General features: G+C 40.1%; 2 protein-coding genes across 2 annotated transcripts in view; both read right to left on the bottom strand.

Moving 5' to 3' along the window:
• Nucleotides 1–19,259, bottom strand: part of LOC125377028 — a 58,870-nt gene that overhangs the window by 12,597 nt on the left and 27,014 nt on the right. The window lies entirely within an intron of this gene.
• Nucleotides 6,572–16,180, bottom strand: LOC124125554. The gene is made up of 3 exons (XM_046488882.2): nt 15,780–16,180; nt 13,573–14,642; nt 6,572–9,410 (listed from the first exon to the last, which is right to left on the bottom strand). Exons 1-3 carry the CDS (start codon nt 15,961–15,963, stop codon nt 9,351–9,353), a joined length of 1,314 nt encoding a protein of 437 aa, XP_046344838.1. The 5' UTR covers nt 15,964–16,180; the 3' UTR covers nt 6,572–9,350.

The following is a 19,259-nucleotide window of genomic DNA, read 5'->3' as shown; positions in this document are numbered from 1 at the left end:
TATTAGACTGTTCTTTTGATAATGATAGCAATTATCGCTGTAGTTAATCCAGATTCCCGATGGTTAATTCTGACTCGATCGCCGAATGACGAGTGCGACGCCATGTTTGTTTATAAACAGTGAAAGTAGTCCCTACTTGACCTTTGATATTTGCATCTCTATCCGCATATGACCCCAACGGATATCGTTTTTATCCGTTGGCTTTATCCTGCCGAGAAACCTACCCATTATATGATAAAATCGTATACACCCCCTACTGACACTACCCGCGAACTCATAGTATGTCATTTCCTTATCAGCACAGCAACATAACTGTTTCTTTGTACTGTGATCAACTGGAGAAAGACATCATATATCCAACCAACCTTCCCTCAAAACACTCACACAATGTACACAATCAGGTATGTACAGCTCCTCTAGCGACATGTATTTTTAGCTTTTTGTCGGATTTTCGGATCGATGATTTTTAGTGTGATAGACCGGTTTGATCTAATTGATCATATTACGGCGTAGGCTTCCAACACTTATCTGATGAAAGCCAACGTGAACAATTAACTGAATAAACTTAAACAAGTGTATTATTTACTGCACCTGAACAAGACAGATGGCCCAGAGAAGACTAGTATCGATATCACTTGCGTGCAAGAATGATCCAAACAGACATAAAACTCTTATCGATTACAACTTCTCTATTTCAGGGCTACTTCTTCTCCTTTCACCTGGCAAGATGAACGGGAAAGAAGTTGTCTTCCAACTTCCAAATTGCTATACACACACGACTGATGGCAAGTGTTTATACTTCCGGCACAAGTATTTTACCCATGCCTATCAAACACAATGTACACAAGTAAATAGGTAGTTTATTGTGAGTTTAATGTTGTAGGGCCAAGACACCCGAACCAAGCATATGCTGTAAATGACGAGATGTTGGATACTCCTGTATCTGGACGAGATCTCAGCCTTGTTGCAAGTCACATCGGGATCGGGTTCGAGTCTGTTGGCATCGAACTTGGACTTACTCTCGTGGTTATCGAACAAGTGACTTTTGCACATCCATGTTCACTATATATGCAAGTTGTACACATGCTTACCAAGTGGAAGGAGAAAAACGGAAGATCTGCCACAGGACTGGTCCTTGTCAGAGCATTGTGGAGATGCAATGACAGCTGTACCATTGAGTGGGAGGACATTCTCAACATCCTGCTGTCACCAGCATCTACGTCTGGGTAATCAGGGCGGGAATATTACTGTGGAGTACACCCTCTGGCTTTATTGCTGTGAACACGCGAGTGGGGATATAAGTATGTTTCACTGAGTTTCCGCAACAACATGTAGTAAAATCATGCCTTATTTTTTCTTTCCTCGTGCTAGTGCTGCACTGAACACTCAACCATGCTTCAGGGACTACCATCTATTTCTGTATAGAACTGAACGCTCGTCATATGTACAGTTATATATTTTCCGTATATGATACATTGTGATTGTATTTGTATGTCTTTCAGAATAAATGTTGTAAATAAACTGCTACGATGCCCTTTGTAAGAACTTGTCTTTCTGCCTCTTGTGATATTAGCGGAAGATTGAGCGAGTTGTGAAGAGATTTGCCCTAAACGTAATCCGTAATCCGAAAATCCGGAAACTGAAACTAACGTAACGAAAGAACTGCCTCTCACAAAACGCTAACTTTCACACCCACTCAATGCAACACTTAATTACCGAATCCCTTCATCTCGACCCTAAATATTGAACTGACAGGAACCTACTGCCATTGAAACAGCTGTATGCTATTTGGTAGTTTATTTCCTGGTTGGAATCGTGCAATCGACTCTGATTGATTTTAACAGACATTTTCTAGTGAATTTGGAAAGGGTTTTGGCGCTTGATTCTATTCACATACTTATCAAGTAGTAGTTCGCAGGCATAATGGATGACAGCTTGCGACAGGTCTAGTAATGCAGAAAGTGTGATCACATTCTTAAGGCCAGTGCACATCATTAATGCACAGATTGACATATTCTTATAAAACTTTAAGGACCACAAGATTCGGGTTCTCCTTTACCTATATACGACTCAAGAGAAGTTTATATGTAGACATAAACGTGTTTCTTTAAAAAAAGCTTTCTATTTATATGAGCCAGTATTAAATATTAACAACGCCGACGTATGTCCTACATTTGACGCACTTCACAAATAATACCATAGGTCTTAAATACAATATTTATTTTTATTTTTGACTTACCCTGCCAAAGACATTCTGTTTAATATATTCATTTTGTAGGGTTATATCAAGATCAATAGATACGTGCAATCAGACACCGTTGTGTCGAACTTTGGTGTGTCGAACTTACGTTTGTCTCGAAGTAAAACATTGGTCCCTGCGTATTCTATCTTTATTTATTTTCAGTTGCGTCAAACCTCGGATAACTCTTAGTATTTACGTATCTCTCTTTAACGATGTTTGACTATTTATATTAATACCTTCAAAGATGCTACTATAATTATAATATATGTTTAAAGCTTACATCAATGGGATACACTGTACCAAAACAAACTCTCAAAATATCCATTTTTTATTTCATTTGAGACCATATTCCCATGTCTATTTTCTTCGTCGCAACATGAACATGTCATGCATGTATCCTAGAAAGGGAGGAATCTATTAGTGACTGAACAGCTGGGCTTAGTGGAGAAAGAATGAAGTGACTGTTCCCTCATATGTTCACTTCAGCCAAAGGCTACATTAAGTAAGGATAATAATTTATGGATGAACAACTTCTTTATAACAATTATCAAGCAAGTGTTAGAACCTACACCGAAACGTCGCTCTTAATTGTAATAAAGAAGTTGTTCATCCATAAATTTGTATCCTTTTTAGTACTCCAACTTCTAAATGCCTATCAAAGAAGTTAAAGACTAATTTGCCTAATGAACTCCTAACTCCGAAAATCCGACTTTTGTGTCCCATATTCAGCAACATACAATCCTTCCCTCTATGAATGGCTTCGTATTTGATTTACAAACTTGACGAACATTATCTCAGTATCAAATATACATGATTTTTTTTTCACTTACCTTTTCACTATTAATACCAATACACGTTAGCCAATCTCAAATGTTGTGAAAAAGCAGCTTTTACACTGTTTGAAAAGAGAATATTGCATCCTTAATTTCTTCACTGATCCCGTGACATTGGGGGTTATCTTATCCCTCAGCTTTATAACGGCATTCCAACCTTGTGTTTTTATTTTCCAACACTATTGTCGTGTGGATTGTTTATGAAGGTTGTTCACAGTCTCTCACACCACACTTAACACACATGACAAGCAGTATCCCCTGATATAGGGCTTTTGTAATGTGGTTCTCATTACACATCAGTTTGACGCACGCCGTCAGTGTAAATACGAAAATCCGTAAATCCGAAATCCTTGATTGAAGCCTTGGATCGAGAGAGAAGTTGTGTCCAACCTGGTACAGGGGATTCCCCTATTGCTCACATGTAGCTGAGAGGTCTTGATTCAGTCAGGTAGGTTCAACAAACAGAGTAGTGCACTTCGGCGTCATATAAAGTTAGATACAGACAACATGGGGAATCTAGTCTCGTGCTTCTCAGGACTTCAGTATCAGGTACGTCTTAATAACTTTCTTCTATGAAGATGTTTATACACTTAAGCTAGCAGTAATATAACATGTACACAGAATTCAATCCTCAGCTTAGTGCATTTTGTATGCTTAATAGTGGATATACAGTAACAGAGCTATTGACCAACGTGATATTGTGTGCTTTTCGTTCTAGAGAATGCACCAGTCGAACAACGAGCTGATCGAGTATTGCATCCATCAGAACATAGGGAGAGGTGCGTTAAATTCCCATTTTAAAAAGATAATTGTGTAAGACATTGAACGTCTCAATTTGAAAAATTTAATTTCAGAAATTTGGTTATATATCCCATTTGTTCAGTATTACTATAAACTTTGTGGTCATTATTTTGACGACATAAACGTATATCAGAGGATATACACAGTTTCTTTTTCTGTCATTTTGTAATGATGATTATCGATCAGTATTTGAGATACGTTAATTCGATATCACATATCAATCAAACAATAAACAGAACCTGTTTATATGTGGTGATTTTGGCGTTACGTCAAGTAATACAGATTTGTGTGTAGGTTCAACACGTCGTGTGAACGAGAGACTGAAGACTCCTGTAACTCCACAAGATCTCGGACTTGTTGCGAGACATATCGGGATCGGCTTTGAGCATGTCGGGATTGAACTTGGGCTCAGCATTGTGGCTATCCAACATGGCAAAGTTGCACACCCATGTTCAATGTATATGCAGGTCTTGATTATGCTCACTTAATGGAAGCAGTGGAATGGCAGTTCGGCCACCTATCTGGTCCTGGTCAAAGTACTCTGGACATGTAAAGAGAGATGCACGATCGAATGGGAGGACATTCTCAACATCCTGCAGCTGCGGTCCTCCTTGTCAGTGTAATTGCAACTCGGTCGGAGAAATATTACAAGAAATGAAACTGTGTTTTTATGATTTCTAAAATGGCTACCGTCATACCTTTAGCTTGTTCAGAGATATTGCATATAATCAGTCATCATGTTTGGGAAATCTATATATTTATCAAGTCATTGTTTCTTTGTGTTTTCTGCATTTGCAAGTTTACCCCAAGAACACGTGGAGTCAGATTGTACCAATGGCGGCTCCTACCGGTTGGGCAGGACATGCGTACACTTTCACAAGACGTGGTGTCATCAATAATCCATTCCCATAGTTTTCGCCGCTCGTTGCCTTTTACACCCAATGGAATGTGTTTCGGTGGATATCCGAGACTGGTTATTCTCTGGCGTTGACGTTTTATATTTATTGAATTTAGAATGCTACGATTTCGATTTTACATGTGAAATATCTCCCGGAAATAATGACAGTTGATAGTGATGCTTTTAATAAAGTCAGAATCGTAAAATGGAGTCTGCTTACAACAGAGATTTCTTGTGATTATGTAAAGGGTTTTGTCGCTCTTATCCATACAAACATCTCTGACGAATTCAAATACCTCCACCTCACAGTGATAGCAATGATAAATTAGTCAGAAATTCACAAACTGTCTTAATTAAATTGAATAAAAAACTGATTATTCAAGTCAGTAATCGTATTCGTAATTCGTAATTCGATCACAGTGCTATACAACCTTCATATTGTACATCGTTTCAAATATTCAAACCGTCCCTCTGTTTATATCACTAGAAACAGCACAAGTAAGGGTATACGTTTTCTCTCCCTTTCTCACAACCTGAACAATAGGTTACAGGTACAATGGTTGTGGTGATCAAAAGATCAAAATTTCATGTACATGAGGTGAAGAACAAATTTGCTTCATGGTATGATTTAAAACAGGAAAATACTATTTCCATTCTGGAAAATGAGTTCAACACAAAACAGAACATTTAAAGCTGTTCAAACATCAGTGCACTTCATTTCATTATACCTTTCGTCATTATTACGTACATTTGCCACATTCAGACACAAAGTCATTTAAGCCCAGTACGAACAACTACAGGTGATGCCTCTATTGACAATACGCCTGTCAGCTTTTTACCCACAGTATCCAAGTTTCGTCAGAATAACTTCCGTATCAAATGCTAACATAATATCTGAAAACAGAGTTGCCTCCCTTTGACAAGCTACCGTAAACGTGGTATGCATTATTCAACCTTTTCTATCCCTGGCATTGTCTACAACTGACTTTGTTGACTGGATACAAGACTGGATAATGTTTATAACGGCTTACGATAGTATTCCAGTTATATCACGGCGTGACAGCTGAATGTGAGAGGAAAGCCCAAGTGATGAATGTCTCAGACGTTTACCACTTCGGTGAAACCCAAGAGCACGGGTATGGTGCTGACAAACCTAGAAACATAAACTGGGCGAACATGGATTCGAACCCACAATTAGAGGTCTCTGGCGTGCCCAAGGGGCGCAACTCTGCACAGCGAATCACGGCGCCTTAGACGGCTCGGCCATTCGTACCCCGAAAATCTTCAGACCTGACTTCACAAACAATATTCAGTACACGTTTGCCAAGCATAAATAAGGAGGCATATTTTATTTTTTGCCCTTATTTGATTCATTCTCTGTAGAGGTGAGGCAAGGCAAAATGAGGTTTGAGGTTTAACGTTGCGTTCAAGAATATTGCACTTATATGAGGTGACGTGCATGCACGCGTGTGTGTATATGTATGTGTGTCTGCTCATGTAGTTTTTACAGAGCAAGCCACTGATACACCATGCCGAAGTTTTAACATTACTACCCCACTCTGACACAATATACTGACCACAAATTGACCAGTCTTATCCCCTTAATACTGAGCGCCAGGCGGGGTGACAAGACCACCACAATTAAACGTTACTGGGCAGATACTCTCTCCCTTTACGCAGATGCTTAACGAAGTTCAGGTGTGGTATACATACCCTCAATATACAATTATACAGACACTCCAAAGATAATGATGTTTTAACATCGACGTGTCCTTTCTGCAAATATAACCAAGAAAATGAATACCATGTTTTATTGATATGTCCAGTATATGAGGATATAAGAATCAAATACCTGCCTAACTATTATTATACGTATCCATCACAAAGAAAATCTGTACAGTTAATGAACAGCAAAAATAGCCATATTCTTCTCAGACTTGTGTGTGTTTATAAGATATTTGAAAGAAGGATAATATATACATTGAATATAAATAAAACTGTGTACACCATATTTAGCTACAATCTAATCAGTATACAAGTGGTGCTTCACGACGAATTACAACAAAATGTCATTGTACTATTGGCCTCGAGGCCACACATACGAAATAAATCGGTCTAATACTCTATCCATAAGACAATGGAGGCGATCTAGCCCACTCTATTTCAGAGCAAGGTATTTACAAATACTTGATCATCACACATGTATTGTGCTTGCAAAACATGCTGCTTATTTATGCCATGTAACCTGGATAACTTCATTCAAATGTCAGTTTGTTTTGGTTTGGTTTTGCGTATTTTCTTTATTTGATTATAATCAACAAAGACACTTATTTGTCTTTTTCACAGGGAAAGTGTATATTTAGATCAGGATAGTGCCTGAATATAGTTTGTGATTGGTTCTGATTGTGATACACGCTGCACTGGTATGGGCTGTCTGTGTGACTTCACTGCGTTTGGATAAGCACCTTGTTCTACCTGTATACATATTCAGATATATGAACATAAAGGAACAATCGGACCCAATTGCCTCGAACTTCTGGGGACCAAAGAAATAGTTCGAGTTATTCGAACTATTTGAATTCGACCTGGATCTTGATAAGTTTTACCTTTCAACTTTGGGGACTATAAATTGAACTCAAAACACTCATGTCGAGCATTCAGGTAACAATACTATAAATATGGTAAGATTTTGGACTGTGATTTCGCCTGGACCCTGGAATCGGCACATCCGAGTTCAAGACATCGGGGTTCGACTGTATATGTACGTCTGCATAACATCATAACGATTTTCATATGTTTGTCACATGAATGACACTGGTGACATTTTAGAAATTAACAGTAATCGTTACTGTATGTTTATACTGTATGGCACAGTGTTACGAGGGGATTTCCGAATTGACACGCGAAGGTTAACTTAGAAAACGGTTCAAACTATATTGCCAAATCAGTAAATCAGCATACAATATAAATGAATAAAAAACAACTTCTATTGAAAAACGTAATTGTAGGTCTACAGTCACAAAGGGGTTAAACAATGGGTCAACTATGGGCAATACATAACAGGCCATTTAACTAATGCAGCACTAACAAGAGTTATCTGATGATAAAAGTATATTACTTAAACCATGAATGTTAGTACAATAATGCTTCCAACATCTTGCGCTCCTTAGATACGTTTTCAGATACAATGTTTGTAATAAAAACGATATCTTACGGGGATTCGTTCAGTGATCTATCACATAATATGTCACATAAGAATATGTCAGATATCATGGAAGAATGTAATACTGGTTGGTTTTGCCCATGACTATATAGTCTGTATTTGTTTAAGGGACACAGCTCAAAGAATTCTATTTGATCTTAGCATTTTCATGTGTGCCAAGACATCATGGAAATTAATAGGATAAATTGCTTTGAAATAAAACAATCATTATATTCCTGAATATGAGGTCACCGTGAACATACTTTAAAGTCTATATTGCATGTACAACATGTTACATGGCTTCGTATTGGGTGTGAGACTTCACAACTCTGACACTGGAAATGGTGCAGAAACAAATCAAAGTGACAATACCGACTATGATAGAAGACACCCACGTGTTCCTGCAAGTACATATTTTACACAGCGACATGTAGCTGCAAACATTCATTGTGTACGTCAATCTGAACTCACTCCCACTAATTTCAACAAAACACTTTGCTTTAAGAAAGTTCGGAACACACTAAAATCTGCATATGTCCAGTTATAAACATTTGTAAGAAACTGTTATGTAATCTTCTAAACATTAAAGTTAGCCATGTTCCTAGAATTTGTAACGTACAATGAGTTTTTCATGGAATCGAGATGCGAACAGAAACGTCAAAACTACATTGACACAAATCACTCCCACGGGGGTACGGGTGGCCCAGTCGTCTAAGGCGCCGCGATTCGCTGTGCAGAGTTGCGTCCCTTGGGTACACCAGATACCTATGATTGTGGGTTCGAATCCAGGTTCGCTCAGATTATGTTTCTAGGTTTGTCATAACCATACGCGTGCTCTTGGGTTTCACAAATAACTCGTTATTTTCTGCAAACCGAATTCGGACGACTGACCCCTAATGGAGGTTGTAAAACTGTATATGTATACTGTAACATTGGACACATCATAATAACAATGATAACTCCTTTCTAGACCACTTTTAGAGCTGCAGCAGCTCTATCTTTTCCCCAGACTCAGTGTAGTGAATGATGGTATTCTCAGAATTACTAGTGGTATCTGAACTAGGCAATGTGTCACCAACTACTGGAGCATGGACATAGGTGGGAACATGACTTGAGATTCCATATATGGTTTCTGATCTTTGATTGGGTGAACGTATCTCCATGTGTGCAGGATCTGTAAGGAGGTTGTTAAGATTTCCGTCTATATGATATGGTTGGGATGACTGCAAGGCGATCTCTTCCATAACACTTTGTCTGTCTGTGGAAACTGCTTGTCCCAGTTGACTCGGAACATAAACCCCTGGCAATTCTTCTGATGTGTGGTTCACGGGACACGTTGATGTTGGTGGTGTGGATGTAAGCCAACCGCCATTGTTATAGCTTCCGTGTGGAACTGACGATGATTTCATAAGAAACTGGCCATCGGTTGTCACCCTGAAACAATACCACATGCACTTGACACAACATTTCAGAGAAAATAGGACTTAATCAAAATAGTGATGCTATTGTGACATATAATACAAAATCAAGATGTAAAAGCCTCCAGCGCTTTCGAATTCGTATCTAATGAAAAAGGCTCCAAACTAAATGGAAGCCCCACATACTCATAAACGTAAACCAACGAATCATTCAATATTATACACAGTGAAGCCTAATTAAGTTCAAATATTGGTTAACATAATTTCAGTGTTTTGGCAAAGTCCCCATTGACATATGTAGCCCATGGAGAATAAGGTTACACTTGGAACAAATAGCAATAGAGTTCATTTCATCACAATGCATTTCTACAAGGTCCCCAAAACAACATACTTAAAGTCCCAAGCAATCCCAGTTTGGGAAATATGTCTAATTTACATAATCCAATATGGCAACCATCTGTCAATAGTATTTTCCTTATTTCAGATGAGGTTCAATGTTTTGATGAAAAACAGCATGTGTTGTGTTGCAAAATAGCCATATTATGTTTCTAAAAAGATATTCACAACTATTGATCGTTTTCGACTATTGACAAATCTACAAAACATCAAGATGGCTGGCAATTTCAAGATGGCCGACACATTTCCTAAATATGAGGTTAGGCTGTGGAAGCTTTTATCTCTGAAACAGTGTGCTGGGACATATATGCATAAAACTTGTCACACTAACTGACTGGCCCAAAAATCCAAGATGACCTCCAAGACATGGACAGACATGGAATATCAATACACTGTTGGTCTCTCATCACATATTTGATTGATTGATTTGGGACTTTTAGTATGTTGTTTCGGGGGCCTTGTAGAAATGCTCTGTCCATATTCTTTTTTAGCTGAAATAGATATTTGATATATGTCTGATGGTACTGTCCTCTTCGAGGTCTCATATGGTTTCGTGAGGTTTCAAAACTGTTCTGCAAAACAGCGTATACAATATATGTGTTTGGGCTGTCAACTCAAGCATCATTTCCATATTGCTCTTACCTATCCATAATTGTACTATGGCTGCTTGTCAGGTCATGTATATTTGTTGCCTCAGTTATAATCCTTGCAATATCATCGTGATGTTGTGCCTCTGCTTTTGTAAAGCAGTTTCTTCTTTATCGTCTTTCTCATCCACATTTGCCTTGTTCTGTAATAACACCTCCACAACCTCCCTATGTCCCCGGTAGGCTGCAAGATGTAGAGGTGTGCGGCCATCATCACGTTTATCATCCACATTTGCCTTGTTCTGCAAAAACACCTCCATAACCTCCCGATGTCCCTTCCTGGCTGCATCATGTAGAGGTGTGCTGCCATTATCACGTTTATCATGCACATTTGCCTTGTTCTGTAATAACACCTCCACAACTTCCCTATGTCCCCGGTAGGCTGCAAGATGTAGAGGTGTGCGGCCATCATCACGTTTATCATCCACATTTGCCTTGTTCTGCAAAAACACCTCCATAACCTCCCGATGTCCCTTCCTGGCTGCATCATGTAGAGGTGTGCTGCCATTATCACGTTTATCATGCACATTTGCCTTGTTCTGTAATAACACCTCCACAACTTCCCTGTGTCCCTCCCAGGCTGCATCATGTAGAGGTGTGCGGCCATCATCACGTTTACCATCCACATTTGCCTTGTTCTGTAATAACACCTCCACAACCTCCCGATGACCCTTCCAGACTGCATCATGTAGAGGTGTGCGGTCATCATCACGTTTGTCATCCACATTTGCCTTGTTCTGTAATAACACCTCCACAACCTCCCTATGTCCCCGGTAGGCTGCAAGATGTAGAGGTGTGCGGCCATCATCACGTTTGTCATCCACATTTGCCTTGTTCTGTAATAACACCTCCACAACCTCCCTATGTCCCTGGTAGGATGCACGATGTAGAGATGTGCAGCCTTCCTTATCTTTCTCATCCACATTTGCCTTGTTCTGCAATAACACCTCCATAACCTCCCGATGTCCCTTCCTGGCTGCATCATGTAGAGGTGTGCTGCCATCATCACCTTTCTCATGCACATTTGCCTTGTTCTGTGATAACACCTCCACAACCTCCCTATGTCCCCGGTAGGCTGCAAGATATAGAGGTGTGCGGCCATCATCACGTTTATCATCCACATTTGCCATGTTCTGTAATAACACCTCCACAACCTCCCGATGTCCCTTCCTGGCTGCATCATATAGAGGTGTGCTGCCATCATCACCTTTCTCATGCACATTTGCCTTGTTCTGTAATAACACCTCCACAACCTCCCTCTGTCCCTGCCAGGCTGCATCATGTAGAGGTGTGCGGCCATCATCACGTTTGTCATCCACATTTGCCTTGTTCTGTAATAACACCTCCACAACCTCCCTATGTCCCCGGTAGGCTGCAAGATGTAGAGATGTGTGGCCATCATCACGTTTGTCATCCACATTTGCCTTGTTCTGTAATAACTGATCCACAACCTCCCTCTGTCCCTGCCAGGCTGCATCATGTAGAGGTGTGTGGCCATCATCACGTTTGTCATCCACATTTGCCTTGTTCTGTAATAACACCTCCACAACCTCCCGATGTCCCATCCTGGCTGCATCATGTAGAGGTGTGCGGCCATCATCACCTTTCTCATGCACATTTGCCTTGTTCTGTAATAACACCTCCACAACCTCCCTCTGTCCCTGCCAGGCTGCATCATGTAGAGGTGTGCGGCCATCATCACGTTTGTCATCCATATTTGCCTTGTTCTGTAATAACACCTCCACAACCTCCCTCTGTCCCTGCCAGGCTGCATCATGTAGAGGTGTGCGGCCATCATCACGTTTGTCATCCACATTTGCCTTGTTCTGTAATAACACCTCCACAACCTCCCGATGTCCCTGCCAGGCTGCATCATGTAGAGGTGTGCTGCCTTCCTCATCTTTCTCATCCACATTTGCCTTGTTCTGTAATATCACCCTCACAACCTCCCTATGACCCTGGTAGGCTGCATCATGTAGAGGTGTGCTGCCATCATTACGTTTCTCATCCACATTTGCCTTGTTCTGTAATAACACCTCCACAACCTCCGTATGTCCCTGCCAGCCTGCATCATGTAGAGGTGTGCTGCCATCATCACGTTTCTCATCCACATTTGCCTTGTTCTGTAATAACACCTCCACAACCTCCCTATGTCCTTGCCAGGCTGCATCATGTAGAGGTGTGCGGCCAGCATTTTCTGTCACATGACTTATTCCCTTGTTCTGTAATAACATTTTAACAACTTCTGCATTCCCATATATACATGCCAAATGAAGTCCAGTTTCACCCTTCTTGTTTGGATTACCAATTGCCACTGATTCCTGTAACAGGTAGCTTACAATGCTAACATTTCCAACTGCACATGAGTAATGTAAAGGTGTTGATCCTTCAGGACCTATGATATTGATGCTACGTTTTCCCTTCTTTATAACTATATCCATGATATCTTTGCCCTTTATTATACTGTTTAATCCCCCAATGCTTTCGGTTCAAAGGGAACGCTTGTAATTTCAAATCAAAGCAGGATCCGCTGCACATCACATATCCATCATGAGGAGAATATCTCGGCTGTTAGCAATGACTGACAATTGAACTGATGATGTACTAGATTTTGTGCACAATGCCCATTGCAGGTGAGTAGTGTTATCATTGCATAATCGAGATGCATGGCAATGAGTTGATAATTAGCACTATTATATTAATTGATGGTTAACTAATACTGGTGTAAAAAGAAGAAACTGTCAAACGTTGCTGTATTAATCTTAAGACGGGGGCTCATGGTCCAAGGCGCCGCATTTCGCTTTGCAGACTCGCCATGGGAATCAACAAAGTGGTAAACGTCTAAGATATGCTTCACTTTGGAATTTCTTCATAATTTAATCCAACTCACCATGACACTACTGTTCAAAGAGGCGTTTAACCAAACTCACGCTCTACCTTGCCTACATCAAGGCACTATCAATGAGTATTACGTGACTGAACCACTCACCACCCTCACGCCCTCAGTTAATACCTAATACTGACATCATTTGATGAAATCGAAAGCCTCCCATGCTCTATGAAATGATTTTCTTGGATAATTAACTACGCATGTAGTTTGTGTGATTGTGTAAATAGAGCAGATGGACTACTTACTTCATCTGTCAGCCAGTCGTTGGTTTCCAGGCGAGACAGAACATCTCCTCTGATGGTGTAGCAGCCAACTGTGTATGTACAGTTACGTGACAGGGGGACGTCCTCTTGTACATGCTGCGGGTGTGAAGGAGGATCCTTCAGTGTTTTCAAAAAGTCCTGTACTTCAGTCCTGGTATGGCATGCTCCAACAAGTACTGCTGCGATGAGGTTTATGTAAACTGACCGGTCTTGGTTCAAGCTCAGAACGTCAGTATTTACAGAACATTTAACCCAGTTCCTTGCTTTTATTGCATCTAGATTCCAGTTCTTGTCGACCTCTTCAATGAGTGACAAGCATGCGTTGTCTTTGTTGGTACAGTCCTTGTTCCAGAACCTTGATAAAGATAAAACCTGTTGCACGACCCTTATCACATCACGATTCCTTTCTACATCTTCTAGAAATGTGTACAGATAAGCGTAGGGTGTGTTAGTGACACAGGTTACAACTGTGTTGTCATTGTCAACTTGAGGCTGCAAACGGAGTTTCTTGACAGGGGAGCCTGACGTTGTATCCAAATATTCAATGTCATCATCACCTCTATGATCTCCTGTCCTGCTGCGTTTCTGATTTGTGTCATGATCATTCTTTGTTTCAGTCTCTGACACCTTTGCTTCATTCAATGTTACACCTAGAATAGTGTTTGATTTACCGTTGTCTTCCAATTCTGTCGGTGATGAATGATCTTCAGGGTCCAGGTTTGAGTTAGTGTTCTCCGTGACACCCGACTGCACAGCTCCACCAGTTGATTCTACTTTTCTACGTTTACTGTAACCTGGGGAATTAACTGTCTGTTGACCACGCTTCTTACGTTGAGGAGCAGGCTGTGCTTGTGTGTGGTCCCCGATATATTGCACTAGGACGTGTTTCAGAGGCTGGTTGTACAGATACGATGCTTCTCTGACAAAGGCCCTTGTTGTTGCCTTGTCCTCGGTGTAAGCCTTGTGGTACTGCTTCACTATGACTGGACTTGAGCTAGGCTGCTTCCGGGTTCCATCACTTCTGAAGTGATATTTGTCGTCCTTCCACACGTCTGTAAATATAATGTAACATCATGAGTCTCATGACATTGCAAGCGTTGTTGTTATCCTGACGATGAACCGTCCGTCAAGAAGCTTTGAATGTTAGTGTGTCACGTGTGGTGTAGGTATTAATTAATGAAACCTAAATGCAAAGTCGACTTTGTTTGTCATGGGCCAACGGACACACCACACTCATAGAACTGTAAGGTCATGCATATATGTTGTATTAGAGGTTGTAATGATAAATATCATGTCATCGGGCATATGGGTGCACATACCTTAAACCACATACCTTAAAACAATACAAATTCTTGTTTAGCTTATATTGATCAGTTGAACAATTGACTTCCTACATGTAAACATTGGATAAATGTTCGTTAAAGTACACGGTTATTGTAAAGGGGATAAAAAGAGAGAGAAGAACAGAAACAGAATATATTAGTAGTTGAAATAATGATATGGACGATTGAGCTGAATTGGCAGTGATTTATGTGTAGGATAAAACACGTCTGAGGGTCTTTATGAGAGTTAAGACCGGAATCGAAGGGATTAAACTGAGGGGCGCCAATATGGGCCTACAATATGTGTTGCTAGCGTAAGGGTACTTGAAAAATACATTCTTGAAAACATTTAACCGCCTCTGTCGCCTAGTGATACACTCACTGGGCTGCAGATACGAAGATTACGTGTTCGATCCCCGGAAGTTTAATTTGTCATTTGATTTTACATTTCATTAAATTGTTTTGTTAAATTGCAAAGTAACTTCTCCTAGCGAGTAACATGCATATGCTACAATATAAACGCAACTTCAATTAAAATATCTCTGTGACATTATAGCATCCTTGTTAATGAAATTTAACCCATTTGGAGAACAATATGAAGATGTCACTGGAGGTTTATTATGCATGGCAGTTACTCGTTAACAATATTAGCGAACATAAAATCTATTATCACGTCATGCAGAGAAATACTGGAAACCTACATGTATATACATGTGGTTTTTGAGGACATTCATCGTGTGTGTTTAACAAACCTTTTGAATTCAAATTATATTATACATAATATAAGTTTTCCATGGACTATTAACCTTTTTCTATATATCGATCCCTGCCTCATGTTAGCATTAAGCGTGAAAACAACTGACTCACCTTCTCTCATACCCGATGCTATCTTATAGAGGTACACCTGTCCTCCCTGAGGTGTGGCGGGGGCAGTCTGGATGGTCTTGCTCTCATCTGGACTCCTCAGAATGTTAACAATCTCCTCCACTTTAAGCGCTGATGTTCTCCCTGTGATGTAAGGCCTGGGTGGTTTCAGACTTTTACACGCCATTTGCAAAGTTATAAATAGGCCCGTCGATAATGTTTCAAAGAGTATCCGTGGAGGTTCATTGTGTAAGAATCTCCATCAGTCACACAGGTGGGATACGCTATGAGCACCAAGGCTCCTTCATTTGAATCTGTAGTTGACAAAAAGTATATGACCTATTCACAAATTGCCGAGTTGCATCAAAGCAGTAGTATTCACGATGCAATTTCATCCCTTCATACTTCGGTTACATATTGATTATGTATAATGACGAGGCTACGTCACTTGGTTGCTATGTTTCTGAAGGTGACCTACTTCCGTGTTTGGGAATAACTGGCAACACCTGACTGCAGTTGAGTATTGACATAACAGTTGCCAAGCTACTGAATAACATTATCTTATGTGAGCATACTTAATATGTATTACTCTTTATTGACCGCCTCCTGGTCTAGTGGGTATGAAATGTCAATCGTCTGTACGATGTTAATTAGACTAAAATTGGTTTATATTTGGTGTGCAAGCTATATACAAAGGGTGGTGAACTCTGGTATAAAGTGTGTTTTAGTCTTTGTCAGTGATTTATAAGGATAGATAAAACACATTAATGGAGCAAGATCTGCAACGTGAAGTGTAAGATGCGCCGTGACCTACAGAGACCGGGGGCAACCTTGGAATGTACAGGCCTTGTTGGCTTATATACTGGTTGTATTGGTAAACAGTACAGGTGATCGTTGTGTTTGTGTAAGTTTTGGTCTTGTGTGTGGCGTGTGGGGTGGTGCGAAGCGAGAGTATCTGTCGGGAGAGCGGAAGTTCGGTGGTTTGATGGCCGGTCGTGTCATTACAAACAATGCTTTAACATGTTACTCATCTTGCTTTAACATTGTTAACCTTGTCTTGCGCTCGGCATTAACGGTATAACACAAAGACATGTCTTCGAAGTAAATATACTCTGTCTGAGTCATATTCATATTAAAAATCCCGCATTGTCTCTCAGTTGGCCAGCAATATCACGTCCTGACATCTTATATTTGCGTCTATTTGACAATGCAAACAAGAGTCCTTGAATTGTGGAATTAATCCTAAGAAACTTGGTATATTGGGTTAGTTTGTTTTCAAAACAGGTTTTTCGCAGAATATAACCAATACGAATTTACAATCTTGCCGTCTAGCGTCATGATCTCACAATGGACATGACGTGAGTCAGGCAAGTGTTAGTCACAGTTAGAAACCTCCTTGGATGCCATCTCTTGTTTCCGGAGGTTTCTGATAAGGTTGTTCCTTATTGCCTGGATCAACAGTGCTCAATGAAGTCCATGTAACCGTTGGGTTTTGGTACAATATTTAATATAACCTGTACCCCAAATTCCACAGGTAATTATATACTTTATAATAGTGTCTACTTCCACTGAAGGATGTCTCTATAAACATTGCAATAACCCGTTTCTTCTGGCAAGTCTTTATACATCTGTCTCCAGTACCTGTCATACCTGAAGTAAGTTCATACGATTCTTCGAACCTACAACGTGGCAAGTATTAAACATGAATACCTCTCTCAGACACTGTAAACTGACTCGGAGTCGACAAGGCTTTGTTTTATCTCCTTCATGGTGAGGCGTGAACGGGGATCGAACTACCGAACTTCCGGTTCTTTGGGCAGACAACGGAGCTGGTTTCAGAATAAGTGATAATGGGCTAGGTTTTGTTTATGGATGATGTGGGGACGTGTGAATGGTGCAGTATTCCTTTACTTGTATGGATTCGGTGCTAGGTCGATTAGGGTTTGTTCCTACTTTGATGAAATTTACTTTTGTTTAACTTTTGTGAGTGGCGGTCGGTGTGTAACTCATTAAGGGACATGTAGTCAAGGGAGATAGTGATAACATCAAACAAAGATAATGTTTTGTCTCTTGGTGACACAAGTTGGCTGATTAATAAGGTATTGCCAACATAGACGCGTGTTTAGAAAATACGTTTAATCTTTATCGACGATCTACAACTTTTGTAACATTTTTGTTACAGCTAGTATACTTGGGACAGTCTGAACAGATCAAGAGAGACAAACTATCTTCTGTGAATAGTACTTAAGCTTAGATAGTTTTATCGCCGAGTTGTAGTATTTGGGCATTGTAGTCTTTGACACTAAAGAATGCTTGATTCTGATTGCTTAAAAAATATGCTTTTTCCGACTGATAATTCTTTTAAATAAAGCCTCTTCACACAAGGAGTGTGAAAAGTATCGATCTATCGACAGCAGACGCATCGATGCATATAACAATGGCTGCGAGTAACCCATTACAATATTGCATACGTTCGATATCAGAACAACAGACATGAAGAAGTTTATATCAGAACACACACAGTTAAGTAAAACACACACCAACTACTATGCCAAGGCCACATAATCCTCAGTCGCTCTCGTGTCGATTGCCTGAAACTAACAGTAAACTTTAGTCGTTTTAATGCACAAATCGTATATCACAGAAGCAGGTACATATTACAAAACATTGCCTCGGACATACAATTCATATTATATTTGCCAAATTGTCATGCCTATTATCTTCTGCACACATCTAACAAATCAAGTAAAAGCGATTATCATTCTCATGTATATTTAATTACTATCACATAGTGATGATACCAGGTGTTAGCGAAAAGGTTCTGTCCCACTGGTTGCTCCGTCGTAATCACATGCAAAAGAAAAGCCAGTGTTAATAGGGAACTGCATCGCACGTCATTTTTGCCACTGATGCGTCAAATTTGGAAAGGTCCTCTTCACCTCCCCTTGAACTTTGAAAACCTTTGCATGTAAACCGAGAAGGATGACGGAAGAGATTAGCGTCATGACGAAACACGTGTTAATACAGTTGTGAATGTTCACTCATCTGTACACTATAGCAACAGATTTGTATTGGTGATAAAACTAGTGCGTCTGAAAATCCGACTTTATGTGTCCAATATTCAACAACATCCCCTCTTACATTTTATAACGTTCATAGGACTAAGTATTTCAAGTTCTGTTTGCACCATCAAAGGCTTCTTCAAGTCATTCCACACATTTTATGGTAGACATTCAAAGGATGTTAGCAAATATAACAACGTTGTCAAAGTTATGCGCGATGCTATTCAATGCATCTACAGGGACGTTTCACTCCTCCTAACTTAATGGGACTCATTTTAATGAATCGGATGGTCACGACTGGCAACCCGGACGACGTGGATATTGCTCATGATAATGATCACTGGTCCAGAAATGTTCATGGTCAGGCCAATGTCGTGGTAGGAACATTGCACGCTTTCTTCAGTAAATTTGTGGGAGTGGC

This window comes from Haliotis rufescens, unplaced genomic scaffold, assembly GCF_023055435.1.
Source record: "Haliotis rufescens isolate VD_foot unplaced genomic scaffold, xgHalRufe1.0.p SCAF_8, whole genome shotgun sequence".
Classification (NCBI taxonomy): domain Eukaryota; kingdom Metazoa; phylum Mollusca; class Gastropoda; order Lepetellida; family Haliotidae; genus Haliotis; species Haliotis rufescens.
The sequence above is the reverse complement of the archived record's forward strand: the minus strand, read 5'-3'. Positions and strand labels throughout refer to the sequence as shown.

Excerpts from the sequence above, each read along its gene's own strand:
- LOC124125554 (XM_046488882.2), bottom strand. The coding sequence starts at position 15,963 with ATGGCGTGTAAAAGTCTGAAACCACCCAGGCCTTACATCACAGGGAGA. Across the intron at positions 14,643-15,779 it reads AGCATCGGGTATGAGAGAAG|ACGTGTGGAAGGACGACAAA; the intron begins GTGAGTCAGTTG and ends TTATATTTACAG. Across the intron at positions 9,411-13,572 it reads ACGACTGGCTGACAGATGAA|GGTGACAACCGATGGCCAGT; the intron begins GTAAGTAGTCCA and ends GTATTGTTTCAG.